The sequence below is a fragment of the Morone saxatilis genome, unplaced genomic scaffold (genome assembly GCF_004916995.1).
Source record: "Morone saxatilis isolate NCDOM2014 unplaced genomic scaffold, NCSU_SB_2.0 Contig2, whole genome shotgun sequence".
NCBI classification, from domain to species: domain Eukaryota; kingdom Metazoa; phylum Chordata; class Actinopteri; family Moronidae; genus Morone; species Morone saxatilis.
Window position 1 is genome coordinate 8,196,860 of NW_023339762.1, and position 12,744 is coordinate 8,209,603.

At 38.4% G+C, this 12,744-nt stretch overlaps 1 protein-coding gene across 4 annotated transcripts in view; it reads right to left on the minus strand.

Moving 5' to 3' along the window:
• LOC118330241 (pleckstrin homology domain-containing family A member 7-like) overlaps positions 1-12,744 on the minus strand; it is a 126,238-nt gene that overhangs the window by 100,874 nt on the left and 12,620 nt on the right. The window contains exon 1 of one of the 4 annotated variants that reach the window (XM_035664717.1): positions 9,842-10,377. The exons of the other annotated variants lie outside the window; for them this stretch is intronic. Coding sequence (XP_035520610.1) covers positions 9,842-9,993 — 152 coding nt within the window. The 5' untranslated portion in view covers positions 9,994-10,377. Of the gene's footprint in view, positions 1-9,841; positions 10,378-12,744 lie in introns of those variants that run through there. 4 annotated transcript variants of the gene reach the window in all.

Below are 12,744 nucleotides of genomic sequence, written 5' to 3' on the forward strand. Positions count from 1 at the left end.
CTCATTCTCCCTCTACAAAGAGGCTCAGGTTCAAAGTCAAGTAGTTCTTAGAGCCACAGACAGACCAGACTTTTTTTTCCAGACAAAAAAAACTGCAAAGAATTTTTCATTACACTTTGAAACTTAAGTTACCCAGGACATCATCAATCGATGACTGAATAATCCCTTTCAGAAGTATTTGTCAGTATTTGCCCCTAAAAACTTGAGTGTCTCTGCAAAAGTATGTCTTGATGGATTTTTTTAGTTGAATCAGTTGAACGAATTTGATTCAGTAAATGGATAAAATACTGAATTCAATAAAATGCAGTCTTGATATTCTACTCTATTTAATACTTCATGATTTTCTTTTAAATAATTAATTACAAATCCAAATCCAATGATTGAATTTGTTGCAATCAAAACATTGCAACTTCCTGGAGGGATTGGTCAATTACTGATTGTTAACATGGCCAACAACAAGTTAGGGAAATTCCTTAAAACATGCATTCCTTGATAAAAAAAAACCTCTTATTTTGTAAAAATGACAACTATGTATTTGAGGCATTGCTGCTTCCATGAAAATAAAGTGGATTCAATTAGAGATTTTCAGAGTTTAAATGTGTTGTGTAACAACAGGGGAGTGATCAATAGTGCAAGGATAAACAAAAACCAAGAAAATCCTAGTCAAACAGTGTTTTCTGGTTTGGACTCGTACTATAACCCTGCAGTTCTGCTCAAGATAGTGCAGCAGAGCCACTTTGTATCTTCCATCACTGTGCAATCTTAACTCTTAAAGCAATTCACGTCACCCTCTTCTTCCTAAATCACTTTCGTTTCCTCATTTCGTTCCTCTAGTATACCTAATATAATCTTTTTTTGAAGAAGAAAACATCCCTTCAACCACTTACTCTACTGTAGCACCTATTTCTAAGAATTATTTTACCAACACTTCATAATTCTAGTCATACTGCCAGGGCAATTCAGCTCTATGACTTAATTTAGTGATATTACTTAAATTAACCTGAAGTTCTGAAATCTCATTCTGTTGCAATATTCTATGGTGCACTGCCCTTGAGTGTCAGCTAATAACTGCAATATGAAAAATCATACTTAACAGGAGGCATTTAAATCAGGCTTTCAATGCTACCAATAATTGCATAATGAATATTGTCTCAGTGAACCAATGGAGTGAAGTAAACAGAAAATGAAGATCCATTAGATCTCTTACAATGCTTACTGACTCTGCAGTGGTATCTACACCAGGCCCTACAGTGTATTTGATCTGCTTGAGATAAGACCATCTCAAATTGATATTATTCATAATATTAACATAACTTTGCCTCTGAACGAATACCATAAAAAGGTATTATGTTGTGTGCAGCTTCTTTATTCTGGTTTCTGAACTGGATTCTGATTGAAATGGTAATGACCAGTCCCTTGCTGCTTCTCTGTGACTGAGGAATGAGGCAGCTCAACCTCCCCACCCAAAAGTGACCTCTTTCAGTTAGCCTTCAAAGGGCCTTGACAGTGAATGGCCCGACAGTCACTGCCAGGAACAGAAGAAGAGCTCACTGTCAGTCCATCACTGGCGGTGGTGACACGAAAGGAAATTCAAGGTTACACTTTACTGTTTCCGATTAAGTGGGAAAATAAGTCACACAAGAGGTCAGACAGACAGATATATGAGGGTGTCATCAGTAGAGTAATAAAACAGGACGAGTGAAATAAAAGCAGACAAAGCAGAGTGACAAATACATGAAGCAAACAGAGCGGAAGCATTCAAAAATAACTCTAAAAGTGAAAAATGTACACTCGTGTTGACAATTCAGAGATATGAGACAAATATGTTGCATGTGTCTTAGCCTTTAGTTCCTGTTGATTAAAATACACCTAGCATCTGTTAATTGGTCCCATTTATTTTTTACAACCACTAAGTGTGTGCTTTAATGAGCCTTTTTTTGTTTGGTGGCGGGCCTAATGAGGCATTCAAAATTACCTTACTGTAAGAGGGAGCATAACGCATGAACAAGGGTAGTAGGAGTGTTTTTAATGGCATTCAGGCACAGCAAAGCCTTTCACTTTCAGGGAAATGGGGAAATTTTCCACATGCTCATCTTTCTGTCATCGCCTCGCCATTGTTTGGAAATGTCACATGATCATACAGTGAAGGTCAATAGTTGATCACAGGTAAATTGAAAGAGCAGAACTGCTGAGTGCTGAAGTCTTGTTTCACTGCTTTAAAATGTCTCCAACAGTCGCCAAAAGACCAAGAGCAATAAAAAGACATGTGTAGGCCTACTTTTTAGTAAAATGCCAAGGACTAGGACAAATGCATATCTGTAAAACACTATATGTGAATGTATTCTCCTTTTTGCTGTATTCAAAGCAGGTCAAATACCTCACATAGCATATGTTAAACAGAAATTGCCAAGAATAAAGTTAAAGCATCTGCACCTTCATTCTTTATAAGCATTCATGCTGTAGGCAAAGTTAACTATGTCATATAGCCAAGGGCGTACGTTCCACTGGGAATGGGATTGTCAAACACCCCCCTCGCTTTTCAAAATCCTTTTGTGCACTTTTATTGTTTCAGGTTGATTTTCTAGCATTACAAAAATGTTGATATTCATCTCAGTCACCTTAAGTTATTACCATGTGATGAAAGCAATGAGCAGCAGCAAGTACTGCAGTGCAGAGTTTTTTGTAGGAATGCACAACATTAGTGGACAGAACCCACGGGTAACCTTCAAAAACATTGTGTAACAGGTTGAAAAACATATTTATATAAATTCACAGGTATAAAAAAAAAAAAAAAGGATTAAATGCGGGCAGGCAGCGGTAGGAACAAAAATGTCAGAAAATTACTGGCTATTTTTAGAAGCAACAAAGTCAGTGATTAATTCAGCCAAATAGATGTTAATTATGATCTGAATTTGTGTTTCTACAAGTTACACTTCTAACTGCGCAAGTAAAACTATGAATGTGTGTAGCACGGGTCAGGTCCAGATTTGACTTGGAGATAATTGCAGGTAACAGGTTGGTTCTGGTACTGAGCTCTGCGGGTGCGGGTGAGTGCAGGTTATGCGAAACTGGACCCATGTAGGACTCACAACATCAGTTGAAGGTGAAAGAGTAAAGCAGCGCTCCCTAAAGAAAAGATGCAAATACATTATCTACGTTATCAGAAATCTGAAATATTATCAGGATTCTATAAAAGAAACTAAAAAATATTCAGGTTTAATGCATTAATCATACATAGGTTTATATAGTATGGATTTTTTTATACTATAATTATAAAGCACAATACAGAGAGAGAGAGAGAGAGAGAAGAGAGTGTATGATGATTCATACCGAAAATCTATCCAAATGGCAAGTGCTCTAATGTTGCAGAGTCCAGGTTTCTTTGCATAAATTACTTGCTCACTGCTGGTGGGAAGTTTTTTATTTCTCTATTACATTTCCGATTCACCACCTTCTGTGGATGAAGAAATGGCTACAACAGACAAGATAGTTCAATTAAGACAAATAGAATAAAACTCCAGCAGTTCAATCAGGGAAATGGGATGTTAGCCCCAGTTTAGGGTGGAAATAAAAATAAAAAACTGGTATAGCTTTATTTAAAATGTCTGTGTAAGATCCACTTAAGACACCGCAAACTGGCCAACCCATCTACAAACAGAAAAATAAAATGTATGTTAAAAAGTTTACATCAACTTAATTCTTTCTTCTTACCTAATTTATGTGCACCAGTTTAAGGTTAAATGCTAATGAACATTTGGACACAAAATAAAACATCTGCCTAAACAACTTGCATTTATGATTATGATTTGCATGTGTAACAGCCAGTTAGGCAGACACATTATGTCTGGACTCAATACCTGAATAGCTGTGTGGCGATGGCTGCAGTCTTCCAAAGTAAAGAGAAAAGATAAGAAAAACTGATGACTCAACAGAGTAGTCAAACAACAATCTCGTAAAACAACCTTAGTTATAACTCTGCTTTAGTTATGTGCAATACACCAATGGTTCATTGTGTCCATAGTGTCCTGCTGTCCAAAATCTCCAGCTGGGGTGTGCATATGTCATCCGAATGTTAAATGATTAACAGGGTGAACTAGATTTTGTGTCATTGTGTGTCAGTGTTATCTATGAATAACAAGTTGGATGACTAGAGGAGCAGGCATTGTACTATATGTGAGGATCCACTGCTTTTAACTGTTTTCTATCATTGTGAACTGAATATATTTAGGTTTTGGACTGTTTATCAGATACAACAAGAAATGTGAATACTGTATGTCAACTTGAACTCTTCACAGTTTTCTGGCATTATATAGATAAATTGATCCCCCTACATTGTACACTGCATTACCTCAACTTAAAAGCTGTCGTGTATGTACTGTTCATTATAACGTGCAATACAATATATTTAACTGGTTAATCATATTGTAACATCTACTGCTTTGATATCTCTGTGAATATCCTCTTCAACACTTCCTATTATCTCTCTAAGGTGTAAAAACTATTCACAAATCAGAATTGTAAAAAAAAAACCAAAAAAAAAAACAGGAGATTTTTCTATTTAACTGCCTCCTGCCACAGTGTGTGGTTTATTGTTACAATACCCCAGGGGATTGGACAAAAGCAGTCCTTTTACTAATGGACTGCTTTTTACTGCTAACCTGATTCAGTCAAACACACACTGCTTGGCGGCAACCAAACAGCCAATTCACTACCTGAATACCAAACAGGCTGGCCAATAAGTAGACAGCATGTCAGGCAAAAACACTGACAGAAATGTGTGACTGAACGTGTCCCAGTGGCTTGGCAGACTATTTTGAACTAAACACATGGATTCAATGGTCTGGGTGTTTTAGACGAGGATACCAAAAAAGTGCACCATTCTTTCTCAATACTGCAAGAATATTAAAACCTCTGCAGATTATTGATGAATATAAACAGATAAAACAGTAATCTGTTCATCTGCAAGAACATTATCAGACACTTCTGCTGACAATGGACATTTTCTTATTAATGTATGCGGTGTGGTAATAAAAAAATAATACCAAAAATGAAAATTAAATAAATGTGAGTAAATTATATCAAGAAATATTGGAGTAACAGATCTAATCTCTAGCCTGAATAGCCTACTTATCATGACGGGCCACTGAAGCAGTGTTTTTGTTGGGTACTTTATTCTATTTAATCTTTTATTAATTTTTAATCTGATTTTATTTGCCTAATTACAGTCCTGAATTTTGAATTCTGAATTTATATTTCTAGTTCAACCATGTAACACTTTTGTTTTGAAAAGTGTGGTATTAATAAAGTTTATTATTAGTTTATTATGTTACCTTGCATTAAAATAATTCCATTTGATTCTACATAGTGGATACAGATTTTGATACAGGTATCCTGTTGAGGCAGGTATCCTGAACAGAATCAGTACTGGAGAAAAAAAACATTGGTGCATCACGAATAGCAGCACTCCAAAATCACAAAAAAAAACTTAAAAATATGGCTTCAGTTTACAATTGTATTTCTTAGTGTATGAAACAAAATGATAAACCATAATACTGAGATGTAGTTTTCTGCCAAGTCAGATCTTAAAACATGTCAAAAATGCAGAATCAGAGGATTTGTGTCAGAGCAAGAGCTATAAACATAGATCTAAACTCCTATTTCTAGTAGATCCGACTATTACGCCAATCATTTCTTACTGTAGGTCTCCACAAAAAGCTCTCAGACAACTTTAGCTCATTTGAATTCTGTTAAGAGTCCTAAAAAAAAAAAAAAGAAGTGAACACAACAGAGCATTGACATCCATATTCCAGTTTATATATCTGACTGTCTTCTGCCTGAACCTCCTCAGCCTCTCAGATCATCTTGCAGCACTCTGAAACTTGCTCCCTGAGCCAAAACCAAAACATCAAAAAGCAGCATTTATTTATGAAACACAGAGCTGCAACATCTAGAGGGAAAGACTTGATCACCTTTAACAACAGTTTTAAAAATATATGTTCTCCATTAATTTTAACTCGGTCTGAGGCACTTAGACCATTACCCATCCTGTAAATAGGGTCATAGGGTTCTTTATCTGTTTTATTTATGTCTTCAAAGTCTCATGCTGTATTTCTGTTGTATTTCATCAACCGTCTTCCATGCTGTACGCTAATAACTTAAATGTCTTTATGTATGTTATGTGTTATATAAATACATTTGCTTTTTGAGAAATTAGAAACTAAGCCGGTGAAGTGGATCTTCCACAGGAATTTACCAGCACCCACGCATGAGACAGACTACAGTGGGGACTTTGTTCATACGCTGGAGTGAGTGCATAAACAAATCTGACATATAAACAGGTTAAACCCTTGAGGGAGACTTGGTGACAACCATTTCCCATTTCTGTCATGATTAAATCAATATTATTACCGTTGGTGAGTCAAAAGACTTTAAAAAAGGGCACCATGGGTGGGGGAATGTGAGGAATCGAAAGGCAAGTCCTTCCCATTTTGATTCTGCGGTAATCATCAACAGTGTCACATCAAGAGGGCATTAAGTAGCTAAATCTCCCTCCTGAATAATTGACTACAACTCCACATACAAAAGCAACAGCCCTCCACCCATGACAGACATTGAAGCTGACAGAATTAGACGCCTCTAGAGAGCTTCTCCTACCACCGGTGCAGGGAGAAACGCACAGAGAACAGAGTGTTTCCAGTGTCAAACATGAAACCATCTTGTTCTGTGGTGTCGGCAATGGCTGTCTTGTAATGCACTCAGCGGCAATGATTTATACCAATATTTCTGCTTTCACACATTTTCGCAATACAGAACAAAAGATTCCTGTAGACTTTCTGAGCAGTGCAGACAGAGTAGCTAGAGTAGGGGCACCATTTTTAGCAAATACTATTATATTAAGTATTCTTGTGTAGTATCAACGTGTGCCAAACGCCTCCGTTCTCTGAGTTTTTGTGGATAGGTTCTGTCAGCTGAGAGCCTAAAATGTAAATTGGGTTTGTGTGTGTTCATACAGTACAATATTAAGGCAATCAGTGAGTGTTCTTGAAACACCTGGCCAATGCCTCTCTTCTGCATCACAAGTGTGTTTCTGTATTTCAGGATTTCACTGATACATAAGGGTTATTGGTACATTGATACAAAAAAAAACATCAGCGAAAACAAAAAAAGGTAGAAAATGTATTTTGAAAGCTCATTTGTTCCATTCTTAAGGTAACTCAAATATCACACATCACATATATATCTCACATAATGTCAATAAGAAAATGAATAACAAACAAATAACACAAATGTCAGTAATGCTCTATCCTCCATCTGTGTAGAGGGGCTGCCATTGTAAATGACATGTTTAAAATGTTTCCACAGACACCCCCAACAATGTCGGCATTCAGTCAGACACTGATCACTATCACTGACTGACATGCAACAACTGGTGCAGTGCCAGAACTTTCCAAGTAAAATTCACGCTGTACAATTTCTGTTCCCCCGAGTGCGAGTAGTCGACATAAATAGACTATTTTGACAGTAAGTGTTTGGGTCAAAGGGAGTACCAAACTAAGGCAGTTACACCCTTACTGATACATTACATCAGAAATATACAGAGGCTGGATAAAACAACAGAAACACTTAACAATGCAACAACAATACGCAGCCCTAAAATAATGCTCGATAAAAGTTCAGAATGTTCCATTTCTGTTGACTGTGTGAGAAAGATGTATGAGGGAAATGATGATGGGCTTTTGAAGACCATGCTAACAACTACAAGATATCTCAGTCTGTGCTGCATCAATTTTCACCATGCAAGTGCAATATTATTTGGCTGGATTTAGGTGTAAATTTTGTCCACCTCCTATGTTAGAGTTTAGGTTTTGATAACAGTACATATAAAAATCATAGTAGTTCACAAAAGCTTATTATGCAACATTAAAAATGTGTTGGATTATTAAATGCAGATTGAACAATTGGTGTCATTTTAAGCTCTCAAATGTATTTTTAATTGTCCATTTGGTCATTTGAAAACTGCTTTTGAATAGTGACCCATCATCCACTCCACACCATGTTTTTTATACAGCGAATTTACATGAATCTACCTTTTTATATCTGGATAAAAGTAATACATTTTTTGCTGCTGTGCTGCAGCAGCTCTCTACCACACTTTCATTTCCAGCTACCGTGTTTGATTAAGAATAAATAAACCTCACACTTAAGATGGGTCATCAAGCCGGCTGGCATATTTAGCCTCTCGCGTAGACTGCATATTTACCGTACTCAGCTCTCTAAATGTAAAATAGTGGTACTTGGGTTTGATGCAAATCCCAGCACAGGTGTTTTGAAATTCAAATTGTTTCTGGGGGCACATGTGGATATTCAGATATCAGATTCCATCTGGCCCACACATTTTACCTACATTGTAGAGCAAATAAAGCATCTATTTCTAAGAAAAGCTTCCGTTTGGGCATCCAAGCATTGAAAACAGTGCAGATTAGCTGATGCTTGGGTTTGTGACAAACTGATGCCAGGTTCTGTCTGGATTTAGGAATAAAGTCACAATTGTGTCTGCAAGACAATGGCAGATTAATGTGGCAAAAGTCTATAAGCCACCATGGCGGGTGTTGTGTTCGCCCCAGGAGTAGAAGAAAGAGAGCCGGATAGGAGCCATGCTGGACTAGCTTTGACTTGAGGCTGCTCCTGGCTAATGTCCGGTTTGGACGAAATGGGATTTAGGCTGGCCAAACAACGGGAAATCTGTGACTGTTGATGGAGACCTGCTCCATCAACATCCCGGATCAGACACTCGATGGGCGGGCCGCGTTCCAAGCCTACAAAGCGCGCAGGAGGCGGATTCTGTGTTTACATCGATGATCCTTGATGTTCAAATAAGGGAAGGGATACTGTTTCTTTTCATGTGAAGATGAAACCATATTATCAATGCTATCTTGTTGCTGTTGTTGCCCCAAAAAATGTACTGCAATTTTTTTTTTTTACTGGGTGTATACCTATATGTGTATATGTATGTAAATGAATTGTATGTATTGGTTTACTTATTTTGTTTATTTTCTATGTTACCCTATGAATTTAATTATCCTTTTCAGAGAATAGCATGTGTAGCATGAAGGAACTGCAATAGTTCATTTAAAATACATTTCCTTGATTCCTTTGAATCCATGATTGATTATTTGATCATTTCTAGGACAATACATCCTCCTCTTTCATCCCTGTTTCTTCAGCCTTGACTGTCTCCCACAACAGGAGGCAATCCACCTTCTTTATGGTCTGACCAGCTGAGTGTGGCTGAGGAAAGTGCTGAGCATGCCAGTAAAGCTGTCATACAGCTCTTGTCAAGCTGAATTTATTATACGTTTGCATTCAGCTGGGGATCAATGTCAGTGTGTGTGTGTTTACAGTAAAACTTCACCCTGCCAGACAAAGCTACAACTGGTGCTTAGTGTGTGTGTGTGTGTGTGTGTGTGTGTGTGCGTTTTTGGATGTGTCTATGTTCAGTTGCGTACATTTGGAGTCACATAACGTTCGCTAACAGATACACCCACAACATCCGTGTGTGTGTGCCCACTTTTATGTCTCTTATGTCCTGTTTCATTGCCATAAAACTGACAAACTAACCACACAAAACTTGTTTTATTATGTGCCGACAGGGCGATGTACTGTACTGAAGGGAACTGCGTTTCTCCTGGAAACACAGACGCTAACGAGCTGTAATCCACTTCATGCTCCTCAGGCAAAGCAGAGAAAACTCCCACCACCATAAAGACTCGTGGGATATGGGATCAAACTGACATTACGATGGTTAGCAGTGTCAAGATGTAGTATTTCATGACGGGCTTACCTTGTGTCACACGTCAGATCCCATGTGGAAAATTCATGATTATCAAGGTTAGTGACCACCTTGGTCGTCTCCGGCCAGGTGGAGTGTCGTTTGATGGGCACCAGCTCGTGACCGGTCTCCCGTGTGGGGTCACGGCTGCAGCAGGTACCCATTGTTCCGCAACAAAGGACCTCTTTGCTGAATGATTAGAGACTTTATCTCTGTGAGACCTCACTTGCAGTTGCTGCTCTTGATTTAGCTTCCCTTTACCCAGAGTTTCATCTCCTGTGAATTGAATTCTACTAAAGTATTACCTTCAACCTGTCACTGTTGTCCCTCTCACCACTCTTTTGTCCATCCTCTCAAATAAACATCATCTTTTTGCTTTCTGCTCTTTTCCCAGTCCATTGCTTTCCACTGTCCCAACCAGTGTCACCCCTTCTTCCCCTGTCCTCTCTGTCTCCGACCTCCCCAGTGCTCCTCACATGATTTCTCTCTCTCCAACTGCATTGCTAATGTTTTGGTGGCAGGGCCCTGGCAGCCTTTCCCTCCTCCTTACACTAACAAAAGTGTTACTGTCTCCCACGACCAGCCAGACTTTAAGAGCCACAACATTGTATTAACCATCTTGTTTTTTTCTCTCACTCACTATTTGCATCTGTGTCCTTCAATCCTTCCTTTGTATCTGTCCTCCTTTGCTCAGTGTTGGATACAGATGGAACCCCCCCCTTGCACTTTCCACTCCACCAAGCGTTTGTTTTGGTCTACAGACAACAGTCATGAAGAGAAGAGCGAGGAGGGCTAGTTCTACACTGTGGAGATGAGTGGGCTTGTCATGTGGAGAAATTCAACAAGTGTAGCAAGCTTTTGGTGCATGGTTTCATTTGCATATGGAGAATATAGGGATATCGTACACTATTTCACATATCTAAAATAAAAATAAAAATGCAAATATGGATTTTTGAAGGAAATTACTGATCTTGAGTTGTATATACAATTTCAAAATTATGTGCTTTCTAAATAGTTTGCATTTGCTTCAAGGCTTTACTTAACTGCAAATTGCTGGTCTTAAGGACTAAGAACTAACGACACTGTGCTGTTTCTTGATGTGGATTTTTAATTCATTCGTCTTTGATTGCACATATGTCGTTGATTTGTTTACTGCCACACTTCCTTCATGAACTGTGAGCCAGTCTCTTGCTCATTGCTCATAGTGTGACTTGTATTCACAGTGCACAACTGCTATTTTGAGAACAAGATAAAACAGGAAAAATTGAACCAGGGAAAAATCAAAGAACAGAGGAAAAACAAAATACAAGGGAGCAGTCAATGGTGTCCTTTAGATAGGTACTAAGTGATTGAGGGGTTGCAACAATTGTTAAAGACCACAGGAAGTAAAACTGAACAGAGGGCACTTGGCTGGAGGAAAAAAAACGTGCACATCATAAAATACAGGTAGTCAAAGGATTCGGCATGTTTTCCAAATGTACTCCACAGGTAACAGGAACACTGTACACTGGCATATGCTGAAGCTGATGTACTATACCTTCAAGCAAATCATTTGATCAAAAGATCCCCCAACCCCAGACCGGGGCTATATTCTTGTTATTTCTTCTTCAAAGAAACTATTCTGACAAAGCCAATAGACCAACGCAGAATATGGCATGGTAGCCCACCAGCACAAAACAGATAACTTCTACTAGCTGATAAGCCACAGTTTTAGTGGCAATGGCAGCTACCAACATATAACACTATAGCATATCCAAATAATAAGTTCTGTGCTCCTGTCTTGGTTAGTAGATCAACTTTGCCTTTTCCCAATATCGGTCAGATGAATTCAGCTGGTAAAATCAAAACGTCTTTCCCAGCTGAACTTGACACCAGTCAAAACAGAACTTTGTTTAGGGGCAATCATGATGTGCTTTAAGAGGAGGTGTTTTGAAGGAAGACAATCACATCCACTGTAGATAATTATAGTGCTGTCCTGCTAGCAATCATGTGGTTTTGGTTAGTTTTATTTTGTTTCTGTCAAGTTTGAATGAAGTGTTTTACAATGAGTTTACAGGGAAACCTCTCAATTCTGCTAGCTCCCTCCCTCTTAGCAAATAAAAAAAAGGCATCACTGACAGACTGTCCACAGCAGTGTAGCAGGAACAGCGAGCCGGTAGTCAGAACTAACCAGCCACTCTCTTTGTCCACCCTAGAAACAGAGTTTTTACAGTCACTAGAAGCACATTTGTAAAAGTGTGCGTGGGATCAAGGTAAAGATTTCCATCCGGTGGTGCTTCTACAGGTGTCACAGGTTTGAATCACTATACTAAGTAAATGGTTAGCAAAAACTCACAGAAATTACTGTAAATGTTGGGTCTTAATCAGCATGTATATGAACATGAACACAGCAGTTTCTCCCACTCAAGAGTCCCACTCAAAGCGGAGGCTGTCAGAGGTGGGCTGCCCTCCTCTGATTAGAAAATATATAAATGTCCTGACATAAAGTCCCAAACAGTCGACTCTGTGTCAGCATTGACATTGCTAAAATCAGGGTGATTTAAGATAGCAGATGGACCATGAAGTGCAGATTTTCATGAATTTTGCAAGAATGTCAATATTAACACCAACGTTAAATATATTTAATGGTGTAGTACTTCTTTCAGCCGGACTTAGGTCGGTAAAAGGTCAACTTGAATTCAAAAGGTGTACAGTTGTATTTTTCTGTTTAATAGGGAAAATACATGTAAAATTATGACATTTGGAAACTTTATTTAGTTTATTTATCATAACGTAGCAAACTCGCTGCTCGCACACATCTCCCAGCTTAAACGCCTGTCTCACAGTGTTGACAACCCATGCATTATTCAACCTTCAACATGTCCCATGCATCGACGCAGATGATGGTGGAGTCAAATAGAGAGAGAGAGAGAGAG